This window comes from Heteronotia binoei, chromosome 16 (genome assembly GCF_032191835.1).
Source record: "Heteronotia binoei isolate CCM8104 ecotype False Entrance Well chromosome 16, APGP_CSIRO_Hbin_v1, whole genome shotgun sequence".
Taxonomy (NCBI): domain Eukaryota; kingdom Metazoa; phylum Chordata; class Lepidosauria; order Squamata; family Gekkonidae; genus Heteronotia; species Heteronotia binoei.
Window position 1 is genome coordinate 58,984,109 of NC_083238.1, and position 24,081 is coordinate 59,008,189.

Here is a 24,081-nt window from a genome sequence, read left to right on the forward strand (position 1 = left end):
AGGGGGGGAAATTGTGGATGCTAACACCGTACTTCATTATCCACACATGGTGTAGTAAACCAGAGCAATGCCTTTTCGAAAATGCCAGATTTCCAGTAATTTTGCCAGAAATTCTACTTTTGCTTTACCTGAACACGGAATAAAATTAGCATAGCAGCTATGAGTTGGTTTGGGAAGTGTCTTCTATGCCTATCCAATTCTCTCCGGTGGTTAAATTTTGTATTGTATTAAATACTGCTTTGCTTTCATTTACACATATGTTAATCCAAAACAATTCTGCCCATTCCACCCACCCACCCTGAGCCTGCTTCGGCAGGGAGGGCGGGATACAAATAAAAAAAGTATTATTATTATTATTATTATAAATAAAAAATTAATCTGGATTTCTAAAACACAAGGTTCAGAAAGAAGTATCAAATTAATACTTTATATTGGATGCGTTACTTTATATTGGAATAACCACAATAGAATACTTTAAACTGGAATAACCACAATATAATATAATACTTTATATTGGAATAACCACAACGGGCTTGGAATTACCTATTCAAATTCTAATTACCTATTCAAACCTGTAGGAGACGTTCAGGAAATATTTCAGAAACCATCTACAAGGACTTACTTCAAACGGAGAGTTCAGAAACAGATGAAAAGTATACCTAATTGGGGCTCAATACAGGAAAGGGAGGCTGGGGAGGAAGATGGAAGAATTGCTGATGCTACAGTCAGGTTCCCTGTTGGGGATAAAGATGGTCCCACTGTGTGCTGTGTTGGAGTCGGGGCTTTTTTTGTAGCAGGAACTCCTTTGCATAATAGGCCACACACCCCTGATGTAGCCAGTCCTCCAAGATCTTTCAGTAGGCCCTGTAATAAGAGCCCTGTAAGCTCTTGGAGGATTGGCTCCATAAGAGGGGTGTGGCCTAATATACAAAGGAGTTCCTGCTACAAAAAAAGCCCTGGTTGGAGTCCAGGAGCGCCTCAGAGAACTATAAGATAAGAAATTAAGAACATAAGAGAAGCCATGCTGGATTAAGCCAATGGTCCATCCAGTCCAACATTCTGTGTCACAATGGCCAAAACACCCCAAGTGCCATCAGGAGGTCCACGGGTGGGGCCAGGGCACTAAAAGCCCTCCCACTGTGCCCCCCCCCCCAAGTACCCAGAATACAGAGCATCACTGCCCCAGACAGAGCATTCCAATGATAAGCTGTGGCTAATAGCCACTGATGGACCTCTGCTCCACATTTCTATCCAATCCCCTCTTGAAGCTGGCTATGCTTGTAGCCGCCACCATCTCCTGTGGCAGTGAATTCCACGTGTTAATCACCCTTTGGGTGAAGAAGGACTTCCTTTTATCAGTTCTAACCTGACTAATCAGTTCTAATCAATTCAGCAATTTCATTGAATGTCCACAAGTTCTCGTATTGTGAGAAAGGGAGAAAAGGGCTTCTTTCTCTGCCTTCTCCATCCCATGCATAATCTTGTAAACCTCTATCATGTCACCCCTCAGTCGATGTTTCTCTACGCTTATACCCCTCAAAAATCTTGCTCATGTCTGAAGTGCTACTGGATTCATAACGAACTATTTAAATACATGGTGACAGTGGCAAGAGTGATATTTGTATCTAAATGGAAAGCTAAAATATGCCCAGAATCAATTGACTGGGAAAACAAATTAACTGATTACATGACAATGGCAAAGCTAAACATCTTACCTGCGCAACACACCAGAATCCGAATTTCAAGGAAAATTGAATGTATTTTTTGCACATATTGATCAAAATTAGGTCAGAAAGCTTTAAAGATTAAAACAGGAATAAAATGATAACGTCCAGAAAGAATAAGAGACAGAATTGAGCAACGTATGTTTAAAATGTTTATGCTTATGATGACCCAAGATCAGAAATGTTAGAATTGTTGGGAATTAAAATGTCATTGTATGTAGACCAGACCAAAACAAAAAATGTATAGGTAATTTGTACATAACAAGGTAAGATTTATTCAACAACTTTATAGACAGAAAAATGTTATTAGTTACAATTTATTAGATGATATTGATGGCTTTTCTCTGATTTTTATGCTTTTGTCAACCAAAATGTGACTGCATATGTATAAACAAAATGTGACTGCATATGTATAAGAGAAAGAAATATTTTTCTCCCTTTCTCACAAGAACTCAAGGGCACTCAATGAAATGGCTGAGCAGTCGAGTTAGAATGGATAAAAGGAAGTACTTCTTCACCCAAAGGGTGATTAACACATGGAATTCACTGCCACAGGAGGTGGTGGCAGCTACAAGTATAGCCAGCTTCAGGAAGGGATTGGATAAGCATATAGAGCAGAGGTCCATTAGTGGCTATTAGCCACAGCTTATCGTTAGAACTCTGTCTGGGGCAGTGATGCTCTGTATTCTTGGTGCCTGGGGTGGGCACAGTGGGAGGGCTTCTAGTGTCCTAGCCCCACTGGTGGACCTCCTGATGGCACCTGGGGATTTTTTGGCCACTGTGTGACATAGAGTGTTGGACTGGATGGGTCATTGGCCTGATCCAACATGGCTTCTCTTATGCTCTTAAACGAAAAGAGAAAAAAAATCTTCTACTGAAGATCAGTATGGCCTTCCTGTGAAACTCAAAGTTCTTCCAAGATAAACAGCAAGTTATCATTCCTCATCTCTGAAATTCTGGCTGCTGCCTGCCTGAGGATGCAAGATTTGTGCACACAAAGAGCAGCGGCAGAAGACTCAGAGCCAGCGTCAGCATACCAGGGGTCCAAGACGTCGGGCAGGGCCCAGGGCTGCATTCTTTCTCTGCCACCCCCATGCACCTTTTCCCCCTCAAGAGCCAGTTTGGTGTCGTGGTTAAGTGTGCAGACTCTTATCTGGGAGAACCAGGTTTGATTCCCCACTACTCCACTTGCACCTGCTGGAATGGCCTGGGGTCAGCCATAGTTCTCGCAGGAGTTGCCCTTGAAAGAGCCAGTTTGGTGCAGTGGTTTAGTGCACGGACTCTTATCTGGGAGAACTGGGTTTGATTCCTCACTCCTCTACTTGCAGCTGCTGGGATGGCCTTGGGTCAGCCATAGCTCTCGCAGGAGTTGCCCTTGAAAGAGCCAGTTTGGTGCATTGGTTTAGTGCACGGACTCTTATCTGGAAGAACCGGGTTTGATTCCCCACTCCTTCTCTTGCAGCTGCTTAAATGGTCTTGGGTCAGCCATAGCTCTCACAGGAGTTGTCCTTGAAAGAGCCAGTAGTGGTTAAGTGCACAGACTCTTATCTGGGAGAACCAGATTTGATTCCTCACTCCTCCACTTGCACCTGCTGGAATGGCCTTGGGTCAGCCATAGCTCTCGTAGGATTTGTCCTTGAAAGGGCAGCTGCTGTGAGAGCCCTCTCAGCCCCACGCACCTCACAGTGTGTCTGTTGTGGGGGAGGAAGATAAAGGTGATGGTGAGCTGCTCTGAGACTCTGAGATTCGGAGTGGAGGGCAGGATATAAATCCAATATCTTCTTCTGCTACTGCTCGCTAGCACTCCATCAGAGTCACCTAAGCTCCTGAACGTGCCATGCTCAGCACCACCAGGGAAGGGTTTGCTGGTAGTACACAGCACTTCCAGCAGCAAGCACCACACCAGATGAGGCGCTCCCAGGTGCAAGTACCACACCATGCCGTCCGAGAAGGTTCTGTAGGCAGTGCGGGCAGCTGCATGCATGGGTGACGAGGACCACTGGCCTGATCCAGCAGGGCTCTTGTGTTCTTATATATGGATTCACAGAGAAGAGATTTGTCAGCAGCTACTAGCCATGGTGACAGAGGGGAACTTCCACATTCAGAGGGACTGATTCTCTAATCCCAGAGCCAGGAGGCAATATTGAGGGAAGGCCTGCTCTGTTGTTGACCATCCAGAGGAACTGGATGGCCACTGTGGGAGACAGGATGCTGGACAAGATGGACCACTGGTCAGATCCAGCAGGTCAGATCCAGCAGGGCTCTTCTGATATCCTTATAGAGATCTGATGGAGAGATCTATTGGTGGCTGCCAGCCATGGGGACTGAGGGGATCCCAAAGTCAGGGGCAACATCAGGGGAAGGCCTCAGCCTCTCTGCCCTGTTATTGGCTGCCAGAGGAACTGGTTGGCCAGTGTGTGAGACAGGATGCTGGACTAGATGGACCACTGGTCTGATCCAGCAGGGCTCCTCTGATGTTCTTAAGAAGGCCTCAGCCTATATGCCCTGTTGTTGGCCCTCCATAGGAACTGGATGGCCAGTGCGTGAGATGGGATAGTGGACTAGATGGACCACTGGTCTGATTCAGCAGGGCTCTTCTGATGTTCTTAGGAAGGCCTCAGCCTCTGTGTCCTGTTGTTGGCCCTCCAGAGGAACTGGTTGGCCCCTATGTGAGACAGGAGGCTGGACTAGATGGACCCTCGCTGGTCTGATCCAGCAGGGCTCTGCTGAAGTTCCTCTTAATTACAACAGAGATCAGTTCCCCAGGAGAAAATGGCAGCTTCTGAGGGTGCACTCTGGGGCATTATGCCCCATTGAGGTCCCTCCCCCTTTCCAAACCCACCCCCCTCAGGCTTCATCACCAAATCTGGAGCTATTCCCAAACTTAGGCCCTGACAAGATTATTTAGTGAGCAGCCCACCTAAGGGCTGAAGCCTTACTGGCCAGCTTATTGGATAAATGTAAGAACATAAGAGGAGCCATGCTGGATCAGGCCAGTGGTCCATCCAGTCCAAACACTCTGTGTCACACAGTGCCCAAAAAAACCCAGGTGCCATCAGGAGGTCCACGCTAGAAGCCCTCCCCCTGTTATATTATGGATGTTCCCATAAGAACACGGCAGGCCAGGGTGCAAAACCATTTTAGAATTGTGGCGAGCTCTTCTGCTTTTCTCAACATACCGGAGCCCATAAACCAAAACCCTACATCCCCCAGTGGTCTTACCTTTCTAGAAGTAAACTGTATTTCGTCCCTCAGGTTCTGGTACCTCGCGACTTCTCCCGTCACTTCTTCAAAGGTGTGCTCTTCTGACAGGAACTGCTCGACATCTCGCTCTGCCTGCTTGGTGATCAGATCAGAGTATTTGTCGTAGAGTTTGAGGTGCTCCATGGGCGCCTGGCTTTCTTTGATGATCTCGTCCTTGACGGTTTTCTTGTGCTTCTCCAAAACCTCACGCAGTACGATGGGCTTCAGGTTCATGGATTTGTTCCTGCTGTCGGGCTTTTAGGAGCAAAATAATACAGTTAGAATGATTTCGCACTAATCTTGTTCCGCGGCCGGCTTCCCCTTTTCTCCAGAGCAAGCATCGCGATTTCGCACAAGCTGCTCCATGCCGCCATTTCCCTTCGCGGCAACCCCCAATTTCATGCGCGCCAACGTAAACCTGTTTTTTCAGGTTTACATTGCCGTGCATGAAATCAGAGGTTGCCGCGACAAAAAAATGGCGGCATGGAGCAGCTTGTGCGAAATCGCGAACTTGCTCTGGAGAAAAGGGAAAGTCAGCCGCGGAACAAGGTTAGTGCGAAATCATTCTAACTGTATTATTACAGTCCGGCCGCCCATCAATAGATAGAGCTATTATACAGAGAGCCAATGCAATATGTCGACATACACTAAACAATGATCCAGGATGAATGAAATAGGATTTGAGCTGTAGAACCAAAATTCTAAAAAAAACCAAAAACCAAATGGATCAAAGCACAGGTGTTAACATGGAATCATAGAGTTGGAAGGGGCCATACAGGCCATCTGGTTCAACCCCGTGCACAACCTGCAAAGAAGATGGCCATAATCCCACACAAAGGAAGAAACACTTAAATCCCATTGTTTTATGGAGTTTTTAATATGTATAACTATACACTGAATTGTAGCTAAAACACACAGAAATGTCTGAATCACACAAACCAAATAACTGTGCAATCCTGGATGGGATTGAGAAAGTAGAGAAAGAAGTCCTTTTCTCCCTTTCTCACAATACAAGAACTCGTGGGCATTCGATGAAATTGCTGAGAAGTCGGGTTAGAATGGATAAAAGGAAGTACTTCTTCACCCAAAGGGTGATAAACATGTGGAATTCACTGCCACAGGAGGTGGTGGCGGCTACAAGCATAGCCAGCTTCAAGAGGGGATTGGATAAACATATGGAGCAGAGGTCCATCAGTGGCTATTAGCCACAGCATTTAATTGGAACTGTCTGGGGCAGTGATGTTCTATATTCTTGGTGCTTTGGGGTGGGGCAAAGTGGAAAGGCTTCTAGCCCCACTTGTGAACCTCCTGATGGCACTGGTGGGGGGAGGGGTTTGGCCATTGTGTGACACAGAGTGGCTTCTCTCATGTTCTTTTGTCCAGGACAATGATGCTCTGTCTTCTTGGTGCTTAGGGGGCAACAGTGGGAGGGCTTCTGGAGTTCTGGTCCTGCTGGTGGACCTCCTGATGACCCCTGAGTTTTGGCCACTGTGTGACACAGAGTGTTGGAAAGGGTGGGCCCTTGGCCTGATCCAACATGGCTTCTCTTATGTTCTTATGTGACACAGAGTGTTGGACTAGATGGGCCATTGGCCTGATCCAACAGGGCTTCTCTTATGTTCTTATGTGACACAAAGTGTTGGACTGGATGGGCCATTGGCCTGATCCAACATGGCTTCTCTTATGTTCTTATCATGCACCCCTTTAATCGTCTCTTTCCTGAACTGAAAAATCCCAGACTCTTTAGCCTTTCCTCCTATGTCAATCCATTTACTTCAATGGACCTTGAGGGGTGTAACTCTGCTTAGAACTACACATGCAAGGCTTGAATGATTATTTTTATCAGGGCTTTTTTTGTAGCAGGAACCCCTTTGCATATTAGGCCACACACCCCTGATGTAGCCAATCCTCCTGGAGCTGACAGTAGGCCCTGTACTAAGAGCCCTGGAAGCTCCAAGAGGATTGGCTCCATCAGGGGTGTGTGGCCTAATATGCAAAGGAGTTCCTCCTACAGAAAAAGCCCTGTTTTTTATTATTATTTTGAAGAGAATCATCAGATAAACAGCATTAATGGTTCACAAGAATCCATCATTCCAAGAAACGGATCCTTCAGATCGTAGCTCAAGGTTGACAAAATACGGGAGGTCAAGATAAAACGATATTACGACGCAGTTTCTTACCCACTTTGAATAAAGTTTGGTCTCTACTCTTGGCAACAGATGGACGGCTTTTATCATAACGTTAAAAATGTTCATAAAGATGGCTTCGTAGTCACTAAACTCCGGTTCGAACTTAATGCGGTCATTGTCAAGGATAAGCCTCATTATAAACCCCGGGTGTTCGTAGGCCCGAACGGACTTCTGGCAAAAGACAATTAAATAGTCAGCTAGCATGCAAAAAAAGCAACACGATCACTATTCCCAAAGTTAGGAGATGGTTTATAATGCCACAGGTGTCAGAAACAGTACAGAGCCAAAGAAGTGCAGAGGTCAAAGTGTTGAACAAGGAAGATTTTTTAAAAGAAGATATTGGATTTATACCCCGCCCTATACTCTGAATCTCTCAAGAGTCTCAGAGTGGCTTACAATCTCCTTTACTTCCACACACACACCCCCACTGCCCACAACAGCCCCGGTTTGAATCCACACTCTGCCGTGGAAGTTCACTGGGAGACCTCGCTCTAGGCCAGGGGTGGCCAAACTTGTGGCTCGAGAACCACGTGTGGCTCTTTCACACGCACTGTGCGACTCTCAAAGCCTCCACTACCCCGTCAGCCAGCTTGGAGAAGGCACTTCTCCCTTTAAATCACTTCTCCCAGTCAAACCAGTCCATGGGTTGGAGGGTGCATTTAAAGTTGCTTTCTTCCCACCTCTCCCTCCCCTGTCTATTTGCTTTCCTTCCTTGCAGCTCTCGAACATCTGATATTCATGTCTTGCAGCCCTCAAACCTCTGACATTTATTCTTAAGCAAGTTCGGCCACCCCTAGCTCTAGCCCCATACTCTCAGCCTAACCTGCCTCACAGGGTTGTTGTGAGGATAAAATGGAGGAGAGGAGAACAATGTGAGCAGCTTTTGCTCCTGGTGGAGGAGAAAGATGGGATATAAATAAATAAATACACTCAGGGCTTTTCAAGTGAAGAATTAGTTTAGCTGGATTCTAGCAAGCCTTCCCTGCAGGGCTGTAGCCACCGGGGGGATCTGTGGGGGCACTGACCCCTGACTTCCAGGTGGGCCCCCCAAATTCCAGGGGTCCCTCCGGTGCACACTCTGCTTTTTCTTTTTGCCATGGCTGAGCTGGTGAAGTAAGAAACCTGAAAGGTTAATATGCAATTAAAGGGCCAAACATTAAAAACAAACTGTAAAATAAATCATAAACCAACATACACGTATTTATTGTAGAAAGCTAAAACCATTTAAGGGCCCATCATAAGCCTCTATCCTATGTATCCTAAGTACAGTCACTTTTGGCACATAGGCTCTGACCTCACATCTACCTTGATCAATTCTGAACCGTGTGGCATACAATAAGAGACTGGATGCAATATGATTAGGACATAAGGCTGTAAAACAAGAGGTCTCAAGAATATCTTTAATCCTTTGTCACTTCGTTAAATTTCCTTGTGGTCCAGCATTGTTCTATTGTTTTATTGTATTCTGTATTATGAGCTAATAGGTGTACTTACCTTTCTGATCTCTGAAGAAGACCCGTCTAGATCAAAACGCATCAGGTCAAGTTGAGTGAGTTCCCATTGTGGCTTTATGATTGTACATAGGATAGAGACTTATGATGGGCCCTTTAATGGTTTTAGCTTTCCACAATAAATGCGTGTACGTTGGTTTATGATGTATTTTACAGTTTGTTTTTTAACGTTTGGCCCTTTAATAGCATATTAATCTTTCAAGTTTCTTACTCCATTTTTTTGGGTTAAGTTTCTTTCCCTTCTTTGTTTTTCCTTGAGCTGGTGAAGCTCAACCCAAGAACTTAACCCAAAAACTGGAGTAAGAAATAAAAACAAAATGTAAAAAAATCATAAATCAACACACATGTATTTATTGTAGAAAGCTAAAACCATTTAAGGGCCCATCATAAGCCTCTATCCTATGTAAAATCATAAAACCATGTGGCATACAATAAAACACTGAATGCTATAGGTATGCCCTCGATTAAGACATCAGGCGATAGAACAAGAGGCCTCAAGAATATCTCTAAGCCTTTGTCACTTCCCTAAATTTCCCTGTGGTCCAGCATTGTTCCATTGTTTTATTTTGTTCTGTATTATGAGCCAATAGGTGTACTTACCTTTCTGACCTCTGAAGAAGACCAATCTAGGTCGAAACGCGTCAGGTCATGTTGAATGGATTCCCATTGTGGCTTTATGACTGTACATAGGACAGAGGCTTATGATGGGCCCTTAAATGGCTTTAGCTTTCTACAACAAATACGTGTACGTTGGTTTATGATGCATTTTACAGTTTGTTTTTAATGTTTGGCCCTTTAACGGCATATTAACCTTTCAGGTTTCTTACTCCATTTTGGGGGGTTAAGTTTCTTTCACTTCTTTGTTTTTCCTTGAGCTGGTGAAGCGTCACCAGCGGCAGCCGGAGCTGGGAGAGCTGAGCAGGGCACAGGGGACGGCAGCAGCAGGCAGAGAGGAGGGAGGCGGAGGAGCGGGAGGTGCTTAGAATGGGCCAGGGAGGGGAGGGAGACAGATGGAGCTGCTGGCTGCAAAGTGCTGGGGTGGGGAAGGGGGGAGGTGGAAGGAAGCCCCCCTGCTTGCACGTAAGGTGCAGTCCCTTCTCAATTCCAAAGTTTTAGGGTTGCCTCGACTTGGCCACTTTTAGAGCCTCCAGCTTTTGCCCCTACCCCAAAAAGCTTCTGAGAAGCGGCAAGCCCCGCAGTGGATGGGAAAGGGGGCCCCCGACTTTTAGAATCCTGGTTAAGGCCCTGCTTCCCTGTCCAGGGCCAGGCCTTCTCCTGGCCTTACCCAAGCCACGGGGGGGAGGGGGGGCATGACCCCGATCCCAACATGTGGCCAGCAACAGCTGCCCCTGGGCCAAACCCGTTGGGATATCCGGCAAATGGGAACAGGTATGGGAGGTCAGGAAAGGCTGTTGAACGTGTGCATGATTAAGGCTGGCTCATGGAAGAGGTGGAACGGAAGGCCATGGAAGGGAGGAGGTTCCGGGTTATAAGAACTGAAGAAGACCCCCCCCCCCAGTGGTTTATCTAGTCCACCATCCTGTGTTGTATTGTATACTGGCCAACCAGTTTCTCTGGAAGATGAAAGAAACAGGGAATAGAAGTCAAGGTCTTCTCCTCGTGTTGGCTGCTGTCACTGGTATTCAGAGGTTCACTGCCTCTGAACATGGAGGCTCACGTTTAGTGACCATGCTAGTAGCCCTTGATGGATCTATCCAACATGCCTAATCTTCTTTTACAGCTATCTGTGGAGCACCTTTCCTATGAGGAAAGGCTAAAGAGTCTGGCACTTTTCAGTGCAGGAAAGAGACGATTAAGGGGGCGCATGATAAGAACATAAGAGAAGCCATGTTGCAGCAGGCCAAAGGCCCATCCAGTCCAACACTCTGTGTCACACAATGGCAAAAAACACCCAGTGCCATCAGGAGGTCCACCAGTGGGGCTAGAAGCTCTCCCACTGTGCCCCCCCAAGCACCAAGAATACAGAGCATCACTACCCCAGACAGAGAGTTCCAACAATAAGCTGTGGCTAATAGTCATTGATGGACCTCTGCTCCAGATGTTTATCCAGTCCCCTCTTGAAGCTGGCTATGCTTGTAGCCGCCGCCACCTCCTGTGGCAGTGAATTCCATGTGTTAATCACCCTTTGGGTGAAGAAGTACTTCCTCTTATCAATTTTAACCCAACTGCTCAGAAATATCATTGAAGGTTTATAACGTTATGCATGGGGTGAGGAGCTGACAAAGAGACATTTTTCTCCTTCTCCCAAACTACTCAAACTAGAGGGCACCCAATGAAACTAAGGGCTGGTATGTTCAGAATAGAAGAAGACTGCAGATTTATACCCCACCCTTCTCTCTGAATCAGAGACTCAGAGCGCCATACAATCTCCTATAACTTCTCCCCCCACAACAGGCACCCTGTGAAGTGGGTGGGGCTGAGAGGACTCTCACAGCAGCTGCCCTTTCAAGGACAACCTCTGCCAGAGCTATGGCTGACCCAAGGCCATTCCAGCAGATGCAAGTGGAGGAGTGGGGAATCAAACCCAGTTCTCCCACATAAGAGAGCTCTAGCTGACCCAAGGTCATGCTAGCAGCTGCAAGTGGAGGAGTGGGGAATCAAACCCGGTTCTCCCAGATAAGAGTCCGGGCACTTAACCACGACACCAGACTGGTTCTCAGGAAATACTTCTTCACACAGGAAGCGATTAAAATGTGGAATTCCCTGCTGGAAGATGTAGTGGTGACCATAGGAACTAACAGCTTTCAAAGGGGATAGATAGATTCACGGAGAAGAAGTGGATCGATGGCTATTAGACATGGAGACTGAGGGGAACCTCCACCTTCAGAGGCACTAATCCCCTGACTCCCAGAGCCAGGAGGCAACACCAGGGGAAGGCCTCAGCCTCTCTGCCCTATTGTGGGCCATCCAGAGGAACAGGTAGGCCGCTACGTGAGACAGGAGGTTGGACTAGACAGACAGTTGGTCTAATCCAGCAGGGCTCTTATTTTGCTCTTATGCCTGTGGCCATCACTGAATCCAGGCTGCAGAGGAGAGACCTGGAAAGAGAAGAAGAGAAACAAGGTGTTCCTGGGTAACGTAATATTTCCTTTTGTCTGTCCTGAACTTACTTCCCATCGGCTTCACAGGATGCTCTCAAGCTCTAGAGCAGGGGTGGCCAAACTTGCTTAACGTAAGAGCCGCGCAGAATAAATGTCAGATGTTTGAGAGCATCGAGACATGAACGTCAGATGTTTGAGAGCCGCAAGACATGAATGTCAGTTGAGGAAGGAAGGAAGGAAGGAAGGAAGGAAGGAAGGAAGGAAGGAAGGAAGGAAGGAAGGAAGGAAGGAAGGAAGGAAGGAAGGAAGGAAGGAAGGAAGGAAGGAAGGAAGGAAGGAAGGAAATAGATGGAGAGCAGGCGAGGTGGAAAGAAAGCAACTTTAAATGCATTTTCCAAGCTGCCAGTTGACTTGGCTTGGAGAAGTGATTTAAAGAGACAAATGCCTTTTCTCCAAGCTGTGGGAGCTTCAAGAGCCACACAATATACGTGAAGGAGCCACAGTTAGGCCACCCCTGCTCTAAAGAAACAGGCTGCAAGCCTACAAAATATACGTAATTCCTGTCTTCCTAGAATGAAGCCTATCTTGAGGGAAGAGGCCCATGGGAAACTGCAGCCTGTATTTTCAACTGCGCCATGAATTTTACTTACCGGAGGCTGGACGAGGAGATCAGTGAAGTCCTGCATTGAAGCTAAAGCTAAACTCTGCAGTTGTTGGGTCATTAAGGCAGCAGCGCAGTCAAAGAACGCTTCTAATTGGGCGCTGCTGGCATTGGTGGGCACTTGCTTCCGTTTATTGCCTTGGTAGTAGATATTCTGTACGGCTGGAAACCACCTGAAAAGAGCACAAGACATTTGGACGCGCTGCACACGACCTTATCCATAATGGTATTTTTGACAGCTGACTACATTGTAGGGCAGAGTTTCCAAACGTTAATCCCTACCATGGGTTGGATTATCATAATGTGCTCTACGGGAAGCTGCCCTTGAAGATAACGTGAAAGTTTCAACTGGTTCAAAATGGGTTTGTGCAACTTTTAACGGGAGCCAACTTCCATGGGCTATTTATGGGCATACGCTCCCATTTTTTTCAGTCTTTACACTGGCTGTCTGATCACTTCCATGTTCGATTCTGGTTGTAACCCTGACATCACCTTTCAGAATTTGCCACCTTAAGAAGAGCCCTGCTGGATCAGAGAAGAAGAAGAAGAAGAAGAAGAAGAAGAAGAAGAAGAAGAAGAAGAAGAAGAAGAAGAAGAAGAAGAAGAAGAAGAAGAAGAAGAAGAAGAAGAAGAAGAAGAAGAAGAAGAAGAAGAAGAAGAAGAAGAAGAAGAAGAAGAAGAAGAGGAGGAGGAGGAGGAGGAGGAGGAGGAGGAGGAAAAATTCCAGATTTATACCCCGCCCTTCTCTCTGAATCAGAGACTCAGAGCGCCATACAATCTCCTATATCTTCTCTCCCCACAACAGATACTCTGTGAGGTGGGTGGGGCTGAGAGGGCTTCTCACAGCAGCTGCCCTTTCAAGGACAACCTCTGCCAGAGCTCTGGCTGACCCAAGGCCATTCCAGCAGCTGTAAGTGGAGGAGGGGGGAATCAAACCCAGTTCTCCCAGATAAGAGTCCACGTACTGAACCACTACACCAAACTGGCTCTCAATAATCTATCTAGTCCAGCATCCTGTCTCACACATTGGGCAATCATTTCCTCTGGACAGCCAACAACAGGGCGTAGAAGCAGAGACCTTCATGTGAACATCAGAAGAGCTCTGCTGGATCAGGCCAATAGTTCATCAAGTCCAACGTCCTGCCTAACACAATGGCCAACCAGTTCCTCTGGAGGTCCAACAACAGCACAGAGGCCAAGGCCTTCCCCTGATAATGTTGCGCTAGATTACCCTGGAGGTCCCTTCCAACTCTATGATTCTATGATGTTGCCTCCTGGCTCTGGGAGTCAGGGGCTCTGTGCTTCTGAATGCAGAGGTCCCCCATAGTCACCCTGGCTAGTTGTCACTGACAGACTTATCCTCCATGAACCTCAGTGTGCCTTTCCCTGTATACATCCATGTAAGCAAGTTCAGTCATCTCCCCAGACGTTCTTAATGGCGTCTTCCCATCAAGTAGTGAGATCTGATCCGGCCTGGGCCTCTTCTATTGCTTCTCTGTGTGGCGGAATTTATTTTGGGTTGGCCCTCTTTATGATCCTAACCATATTCTTTATGATCTTAAACATACTCTTTATGAAATTGGCAACAAGAGTTCTTAGCTTTTCAGCAATATTAAGCACTCATATTTCTCTAAGCAGCAATATAATTGCTCTCAGCAGCTCTAAACTGTTAATCTTTGCTGCGGTTATGGAATTTGGCCACTAGAGGTCTCAGTCTTTAAGCACCATGGAGTCTCTATATGAGGGCTAGATGGGGTATCTGAGTGAAAGTTCAGGCTTCCTCTTCATGCAGGAAGTTCCATATATGGCAAATATCCTTATATGGAAAGGAGGAAGCCAAGTTGGTGAGAGGTTGAAGTAAACTAGGGACAACGGCAGCCATGATTATTTTGAGTTAGCTAAAATTATTTACATTTGGCCATAAAATTGTTGACAGCAAAGGACCCAGAAGATGTGTGTATGAGGTCACTAGAGCCTATATAAGCTGTGGATTTTTTGGCCCACACTGCTGATCTGGACCAGAGTGTTGCTAGATTGCCTCTGTGTCAGATCATGCCAAGCTAATTGGAATTTAGAGTCTTGAGTTGCTCTGCAGAAACAGTTTTTCTGCTGAACAGCCTAAGAGGAGAAACAGCCTTTGCTGATTTAAATCATCTTCTGTTTGAGATCTCAAACACAGAAAAAATGTTCAGACTTAGAATCTAGAGCATAGCATTTACTAAGCTTTGGGCGTACAGTCTGCCTCACTGAGCTATCCAATAACATGTTTATGATCTGAGAAGATCTGGGTGACTTCTCTTGGTTGATACCATGGGGAGCAATCAACAAGTCCCCCATTCGCACACACAACCGTACGCCACCCGCGTGTTTCCAAGTTTAATTCTCCATTCTCTGGGGCACAGAAGGGCTGCAGTCCTAACGGACTCTTTCCTGGGAGTAAGTTCCACTGAATAACACAGGACTTGCTTCTGAGAAGACCTGCCCAGGATCGCTCCCACGAGTTCTCCGCAACAAAGCCCTTATTTTTCTGATACAGCAGAAAACATTTTCATCCTCTCAAGTCCCATTGTTCTCTGGAGCTATCTTTGCCATAACTCTTTTTTCATCCTTTTCTCGCGAATCAGCACGAGGGAAAAACTGCTGCCGAGGCAACTTTTTCTTTATTCCTTGAAGTCTGAGAGGTTTTTGGGGCGGTTCATTAGAGACTTCAGAAGGTACCGAAGCAAAGGAACTGACAGGTTCCCTTTGGGACTTCTTCTCTCTGACAACTGGCCGCAGCCGTCAGTGAAACGAACCGCTCCGGATGAGGAGACGAGGAGCTCGCCTGCACGCACAACGCAAGAGGTGCTTTGAAAAAAAAGGCATTTATAGCTGAAGTGGGAGAGAACAAGGTGGAGCGGTGGCGGCAGACCTACGGAGGTGAAGAAGGAGCCTGCAGGACATAGGCAAAATAACTGAGAACACTGGTAGGTTGCAATAACAACTTCCAGCCACGTTCGTTCACCTGGGGCAGGCTTGTGCTGGCTGTGACTCACAGAACGTGGCTGACCAGCTACTGGTGTTCCTTCTAAGCTGAGTTAGTGTGACCAAGCTCACGGTTTTTAGCCTCCGGCTCACACGTTTTTGTCTCAGCTCAGGAAAACTGGCCCCAGAGCAAACTGAATTATGCAGTAGCTCACAACTTTAATGCCAGTAGCTCACTAAGTAGAATTTTGTCTCATAGGACTCCACGGGTCTGAGGGAGCATTGCCAGCTATGTACAGTGGCTCAGAAGTTTAGCCGACCCTCTTGTTGCTGTTGCCCTGGGACTGCAGAAACGTGGAGGCCATTGTGCACGGGGCAATGAGGACTTCGCCACTCCCCCATCTTGATCACAAGAGATCGCAACTCCAGACTCTTCCTTGGAGCACATTTAAGAACTCAAGAGAAGCCATGTTGGATCAGGCCAATGGTCCATCCAGTCCAACACTCTGTGTCACATAAGAACATAAGAGAAGCCATGTTAGATCAGGCCAATGGTCCATCCAGTCCAACACTCTGTGTCACATAAGAGAAGCCATGCTGGATCAGGCCAGTGGCCCATCCGGTCCAACACTCTGTGTCACATAAGAGAAGCCATGTTGGATCAGGCCAATGGTCCATCCAGTCCAACACTCTGTGTTACATAAGAACATAAGAGAAGCCATGTTAGATCAGGCCAATGGGCCATCCAGTCCAACACTCTGTGTCACATAAGAACATAAGAGAAGCCATGTTGGATCAGGCCAGTGGCCCATCCAGTCCAACACTCTGTGTCACCTAAGAACATAAGAGAAGCCATGTTGGATCAGGCCAGTGGCCCATCCAGTCCAACACTCTGTGTCACACAGTGGCCAAAAAAACCCATGGGCCATCAGGGGGTCCACCAGTGGAGCTAGAAGCCCTCCCACTTTGCCCCCCCCCCCCCGAGCACCAAGAAGACAAAGCATCCCTGCCCCAGACAGTTCCAATAATATTCTGTGCATAACGGCTTTGGGCAAACAAGAGTAACCCTGAGCAAAGGTCTTACAAAAAACAAAAAAAACCCTCCACATCCTGCAATCATGAACACATGAAGCTGCCTTCTACTGAATCAGACCCTCCTGGGTCCATCAAAGTCAGTACTTTCTACTCAAGTTGGCAGTGGCTCTCTGGTCTATCATACCCCGATCCTTAAGTGAAGATGCCAGAGGCTGAACCTGGGACCTTCTGCATAGCTGAATCAAAGAGCTGTTGCTTTTAAAAGATATTATAGCGCTTCTGAGTGTATAATTAAATCACATACGATATTTTGTACATTTGCACTATGTGCATGGTTATATTTTACTTCCTTTTTCTTTCTTCCAACCTTTTCAGTTAACTTTCTCATGCAGGGCTGTGTTTTATTCCCCTTTTTTTGGGGCAGAGTGGTAAAGCAGCAGTTCTGCAGCCCGAGCTCTCAGCTCATGGCTTGAGTTCGATCCCAGCAGAAGGTGGGTTCAGGTAGCTGGCTCAAGGTTGACTCAGCCTTCCATCCTTCCAAGGTCAGTCAAATGAGTCCCTGGCTTGCTGGGGAGAAAGCATAGATGACTGGGGAAGGCAATGGCAAACCACCCTGTAAAAAGTCTGCCGTGAAAATGTTGTGAAAGCGACGTCACCCCAAAGTCGCAAACGACTGGTCCTTGCACAGGGGACCTTTCCTTTCTTTTCATTGAACAAGGGAGACAGCTGGTGTTTTCTGGTTGCTTATTCTTTCTCAAAGAGCCCCATGGCGCAGAGTGTTAAAGCTGCAGTCCTAAGCTCTGCTCACGACCTGAGTTCGATCCCCAGCAGAAGCTGGTTCAGGTAGTCGGCTCGAGGTTGACTCAGCCTTCCATCCTTCCGAGGTCGGTCAAATGAGTATTCAGCTTGCTGGAGGAAAAGTGTAGATGACTGGGAAGGCAATGGCAAACCATCCCATAAAAAGTCTGCCATGAAAAGGTTGTGATGTGATGTCACCCCAGAGTTACAAACGACTGGTGCTTGCACAGGGGACTACCTTTACTGCATACCAAGCAGAAGTTCTACCACTGAGCAACAACCCCTCACCATCCAATCAATTTTTCAGTGTGTGTGGGGGGTGCAGGAAGAGATTGACTCCAGCTTTCCACAGCACTCCCCCACAGCTGTTTGGGAGGATTTTCGCACTGCTGAAGAGGTACAACTTGAGTTGCTACTGGTTGGATAGGTAAAGTGAGGATGCAACCGACCAACAGCGAACACGGTGAAATGGAACTGACAGTACTGACTTTGATGGGCAAGAGATGAGTGGAAGTGATTGGTCATTGCCCTTCCCTGCATAGCAACCTCAGTCTTCCTCAATAGTCTCCCATCCAAGAACGAACCATGCTTAGCTTCTGAGCTATGGCAAAGATCAAACTAGTCTGGGCTGTTAGGGCTGCTGTCCTGGTTGGAAATTGTGCAATTATTCACAACTAGATCCTCCTGCGTGGATGAGCCCAGTCTAGTCCAGAATGATCACTATCGCAGAAGGTTAGAGCGATATCCAGCCATATCTGGATGCAACCCAAGCATCGGATAAGGGAAAGACACAAGCAGAGGAAAACCTTGAAAGGAGGAAATGAACTTTCAGGACAGGACTTTCAGCAATAAAGAATCATCAAATGTCACAAAACCCAGAACAAATCTCAGCTGGACGACTGTGATGACCTGTTGTCAGTTCATGGTACGGCTCAAATGTTAGGGTGATGTGCTGTCGAACGCAACATGTTAAATTTCAAAAGCCAAATTCTAGCTCTCATCCTTCAAAAACAGTGCTTCAACTCTGATGCGCAACTTCATCCCTAAATAACTTACTGTGGATTCCTGATCACAAAATCATCTGTGGCAGGTCTTTAAAAGTCAAGTTTAAAAATTAAAACACCTTAATCATAGAGTTGGAAGGGATCTCCAGGGTCATCTAGTCCAACCCCCTGCACAATGCAGGAAACTCACAAATACCTCCCCCTAAAGTCACAGGATCTTCATTGCTGTCAGATGGACATCTAGCCTCTGTTGAAAAACCTCCAAATAATAATAATAATAATAATAATAATAATAATACTTTTTATTTATATCCCGCCCTCCCCACAAGCAGGCTCAGGGTGGCTCACAACATGTAAATGCAGTGTACAATAAAACCATATACAAAACCCACCACCTCCCAAGGAGGAAGCCTGTTCTACTGGGGAACCACTCTAACGGTCAGGAAGTTCTTCCTAATGTTGAACTGGAAACTCTTTTGATTTAATTTCAACCCGTTGGTTCTGGTCCTACCTTCTGGAGCCACAGAAAACAATTCCACACCCTCCTCTATGTGACAGCCCTTCAAGTACTTGAAGATGGTGATCAGATCACCTCTCAGCCGCCTCCTCTCCAGGCTAAACATGCCCAGCTCCTTCAACCTTTCCTCATGGGACTCGGTCTCCAGACCCCTCACCATCTTCGTCGCCCTCCTCTGGACCAATGTTCCCTCTAAGCTGAGTTAGCATGAGCTAGCTCACAGATTTTTAGCCTCTGGCTCATACATTTTTGTCTTAGCTCAGGAAGGATGACCCTAGAGCACAATAATTTATGCAGTAGCTCACAACTTTCATGCCACTAGCTCACAAATGTAGAATTTTTGCTCACAAGACTCTGCAGCTTAGAGGGAACATTGCTCTGGACCCATTCCAGCTTGTCTATATCCTTCTCAAAATGTGGTGCCCATAATCGTGTGTGTGCAAGTGTGTGTATCTCAACCTTACTTTTTAAACAGCATGTCTTTGGCAGCTTCCATATGCCTGACGACTATATTCTGGAAGAACGAGAGCTCCATCGATTCTTGACGAGAGTGAAAGGCTTCTTTATCAACCAAGCGCAAATTTCTGTAAGATTCGTGGCACAAACACCTTGATTAGCATGTTCTCACAATGCATCTGTCTTTGCCGATTATCACTTCAACAAAACAAATGACTGAAACCCAGTTCTCCTGTTAAAACAACTGCTCATAAGTGTCTGTCTGTTTGTCTGTCTATCTATTTTATTATTAGATTTATCATTCGCCTCATGTCAACTTGTGCCAGGCTCTGGGCAATGTACAATGTACAACGTGGCACAGACCATAATGACAGACATACAAAAAATTAAAATAGGATATAATTAATAAAGTTAAAAAACAAAGTTACAATTTAAAAATTCAACAGATTCAGGATAGTGTCCCTGTCTTTTTACAATTTTACAGAATCTGGAATTCTGAACTGCTTGGTTGCTACCGGGGGGGGGGGGGGCGGGGTGGAGGGGGCACAAATCAGAGTTTAAGCGGGGATGAGATGAAATGAGAATATCCATAAGATGCTTAATTTGAATTCAACAGACTTAAATTTAAATTCAATGGCTGCCCTTATTAGGAGAGCTCAGATGAAGATGAAAATATTGGATTTATATCCTGCCCTATACTCTGAATCTTAGTCTCAGAGTGGTTACAATCTCCTTTACCTTCCCCCTCCCCACACACAACAGACACCCTGTGAGGTAAGTGGGGCTGAGAGAGCTCACTCAGAAGCTGCCCCCCCTTTCAAGGACAACCTTTGCGAGAGCTATGGCTGACCCAAGGCCATTCCAGCAGCTGCAAGTGGAGGAGTGGGGAATCAAACCCAGTTCTCCCAGGTAAGAGTCTGTGCATCTAACCACTGCACCAAACTGGCTCTCAAGAGTGTCAGAGGGCAGCAAAAGAGTACCCATTTTAGTACCCATTCTGGCATGAAGCTCACAGGGTGACCTTGAGCTGGGAACTCTCTCTCTCAGCCTGTGAGAGGTGGAGATCCATGTATGCTGCCTTGATCCCCAGCGAGGAAGGGTGAAATTAAAAAAGTGATAGGTAAGATTCTAGAAGGTTTCTGCCATCTTCTGGGCATAGAACAGGGGCCTCTGGGTGTTGTGGGGGGAGGTATTTGTAAATTTCCTGCATTGTGCTGGGGGTTGTACCGGATGACCCTGGAGGTTCCTTCCAAGTCTATGATTCTATGATATACATAAGGAATAAGAGCAACAGTGGCCCCTAACGAGTGATTCCTCGCAACTACCAGAGCTGCAGTTTCCACATGAAGGTCATCCAACTGTAGAGGCTTACCCATTCAGTTCTTTGTGCTTTTTATGCACAAAGCATGAACGTTAGGGATGATTGCAAAATCCAATCAGGTCAGATCTCATAAGTGAAACTTATTTGTCACACTACTGGAGGGCTTCCTGGATGAAATGCCATTCCTTGGAACTTCAGACCAAGAGCCCAACCAGGTTTGATCCTGGCACTTAGAGATTGTTCTTGAAGTGCTGGTTCTGGGCTCTCAGGAATTATCCAGGTACTTACAGAAACACTAAGTGCCTGGATCAGAATTATTTCCCCCAAGTGTATTGATGGAAATCTCTGTCTGGGGCAGTGAAGCTCTGTATTCTTGGTGCTTGGGCAGGGGGGCAACAGTGGGAGGACTTCTAGTGTCCTGGCCCCACTGATGGACCTCCTGATGGCACCTGGTTTTTTGGACACTGTGACATGGTGTGTTGGACTGGATGGGCCACTGGCCTGATCCAACATGGCTTCTCTTATGTTCTTATGTGTGACACAGAGTGTTGGACTGGATGGGCCACTGGCCTGATCCAACATGGCTTCTCTTATGTTCTTATGTCCGTACTCTCTGCAGGCACTGGATAGATCAAAGCGTGGATTACACCTCCTCCACTTCTTGGGTTCTGCCCTATCAAAGTTCATGAACTTCAACTGAAAACCAAAGAGCAGAGGGGGATCGCACATTAAACGGGACAGAGCTGCCGCAACCAGCTCATCCTTAACACATCCAATAAAATGAATGGAAAGCCCCATTCATTCAGAGACTCTGAGCACCACTGTGTATAGAGACTGCAGAGTCCCCAAATAGCTAGATCTGATTCAGTAGAACCATTTGATGTGACTATTATAAAAGCAATGTTTTCAGAATTTTAATCTGTTAATTATGTGTGTTATGAACATCAAGAGCCCTGCTGGATCAGATCAGTGGTCCATCTAGTCCAGCATCTTATCTCACCCAGTGACCAACCAATTCCTCTGAAGGGCCAACAGGGCAGAGAGGCTGAGGCCTTCCCCTGATGTTAAGAACATCAGAAGAGCCCTGCTAGATCAGTTGAGTGATTCATCTAGTCCAGCATCCTGTCTCACACAGAGACCAACCAATTTCTCTGAAGGGCCAGCAACAGGGCATAGAGGTTGAGGCCTTCCCCTGATGTTGCCTTCACATTTTGTACTTCTCTGATGAATCAAGATGAAGCTGTCTGAAGAAAGTTATATTATTGAGGGCTTTTAATGCTACCTGAGCATTCTTCCTTGTGACCCCTATTCCTTCTTCTAGGGGAAAGGAACTCATGCCCTTTTCCTATTATCCAGAGCCTTAAGACATTCCCCAAGAGAAAACTATTCTTATCTTTGCAATGATGTTGTTCAGAGAACAAGGAGCAGGGAAAGCTTGGGGAACGAACCCAACAGATCTTGATTTCTTCCTGGGGCAGCCATTTTGTTTCCGAGAAAGGAAAGCAATCAGATCTGGTATCTTCAAAAGAAAATTAGCTGTCTGTTATTAAAGGGATTTAAGCTCCTGGTTTAGCTGGCATTTCAAATGGTAATTAGACTATCTGATGAACTTCCAGATACTTCTCGCCCCTCAAAAAAACAAAGGAAGTACAACTCAATTAAAACTTCCTCATTAGATGGAGTTATCTGGGGACTTAAGGAAACAAAACTAACCATGACAAAGGGACACTTCTTGAATAAAAAAATGTCTTTCTCACTTTTCTTTAGTCACAAAATATGTTTACTAATAACCGAGCTTCAGGGAATGAAAAGATCCCATTTAGAAATTAGCTCCAAAGCTGATTTAAACCAGTGATGGTAATGTTTAATAGCTTGGCTCTATTGGGAGCCAAAAACTTATTCTTATCAGGCAAAACTTGGGAAATATTTTAAAGATAATGTTCTCTGACAACTATTAGTTCCTTCGGGGCCCTTCCTGTCAGAATGAGGCATCGTCTCAACAGAACAAGTGAAGCCCATTTTGCCTTCTCCTTCGTACTGAGTGCCCGGAGCAAACATTTTTCAGCTATTAATCTCGACTTTGTTCTTTTAGATTTTTTTTTTAAAAATTGCTTTTATTGCTTGCCTGCGTTCAAAATTAAACAGCCGTATGTCTGATTACTTGAGATAAGTCCGCTCTTGTTTGCAGCACAGCGCCTGGTGGTTTCGGGGCAATGAATGCACCCTATTCACCACGGCAAAGCAAGCTGAAAGAACTGCACGAGGGGATTTTTTCAAATGTGCGCTGTGAGCGAGGTGTCAGCGTTCAGGCACCTCACATTTTGTTTTTCGCTTGCTCTGGCAAGATCTGTAAGCAAAAATAATTTCAAACTAGGGGAGCAAACTTCACATTCTGTGCAAATGGGTGTGGTGATGCTTTTGAAGGACACGCAGTTTTCTGTCTCGCCCTCTCCTGCGGATCGGGAATGGTCAACAACAGTTGAGTTTGTGTCCCTTAAAATATTTTAAAGCCCAAGCGCCTCAGAAATGGGCCCAAGGAGGGGTCAGCTCTTTATATAATGACAACAAAAAAGAAGAGGAGGAGGAGGAGGAGACTGGCTTTATACCCCGTGGCCAAAGGAGTCTCAGAGCAGTTTACAGATTTCTTTTCCCTTCACCTCCCCACAACAAGCATCCTATGAGGTAGATGAGGCTGAGAGAGCTCTCCCAGAACTGCTCTTGATCAGAACAGCCTTGAGAGAACTTGTGAGATATCCAAAAACAACTGGGCCAAAAATACCAAACACTTAATACAAAAGTGGGAGGACTCGGCGTTTCTAGATTACTTTTAAGTAATTTACTCTATTAATTGCTTTCGAGTCACCCTATGAAATGGAATGTTTCTGCATGGGACTTTGCTTATTGGACTAATATTTTTAATACTCATGTATGTTTTGGATGCTTACATACTCTCATAATAGATACAACTTTTGCATTTTGTATTAAGTGTGTGGTATTGTTGGCGCAGTTGTTTTTGGATATCTCACTGATACTGTATCGCCATTGTTTCTACTTATTGAGAGAACCTGTGGCTGACCCAAGGTCACTCCAGCAGGTGTATGTGGAGGAGTGAGGAGTCAAACACAGTTCTCCCAGATAAGTGTCCACACACAAAACCGCTACACCAAACTGGCTCTCTTGTTGCTTCTGGGCAGCAAATGGGTAGCAGTGTCTTTCCTGGCCTCACACAGAGCAGTTCATGTTTCATACACTGTAACTGCAAGGAGGGTCCAGTCAAGCTGAAGTGATACCTTTGCCGGCCTTTCTCCGTCACCTTCTCGGTCATGGCACCAAAACTCTGGCATTCTCTCTCCAGGGAAATTTGTCTGTCCCCTTCTGTGGCCATCTTCTGCCAGCAGCTGAAGACCTTTTTTTTGTCTCATTTGGTGGGGCAACAGTGGGAGAGCTTCTAGTGGGTTTTAATTCTGTATTTACTTTGTTTTAATGATACCTGTTTGGGGGCAGAGCTGACGTTAATGGTTTTAAAATGTGATTATTTCATGGATGTTAGCCACTTTGGTGGTCCTTGTGAGGGCGGAAAGGCAGGTTACAAATTT

At 46.1% G+C, this 24,081-nt stretch overlaps 1 protein-coding gene across 1 annotated transcript in view; it reads right to left on the reverse strand.

The window, feature by feature from the left end:
* Positions 1-24,081, reverse strand: part of DNAH7 (dynein axonemal heavy chain 7) — a 241,075-nt gene that overhangs the window by 207,511 nt on the left and 9,483 nt on the right. Inside the window, exons 5-8 of the mRNA XM_060257065.1 lie at positions 19,173-19,292; positions 12,380-12,563; positions 7,148-7,327; positions 4,947-5,222 (exon numbers count right to left, since the gene is read on the reverse strand). Coding sequence (XP_060113048.1) covers positions 4,947-5,222; positions 7,148-7,327; positions 12,380-12,563; positions 19,173-19,292 — 760 coding nt within the window. The remainder of the gene's footprint in view (positions 1-4,946; positions 5,223-7,147; positions 7,328-12,379; positions 12,564-19,172; positions 19,293-24,081) is intronic.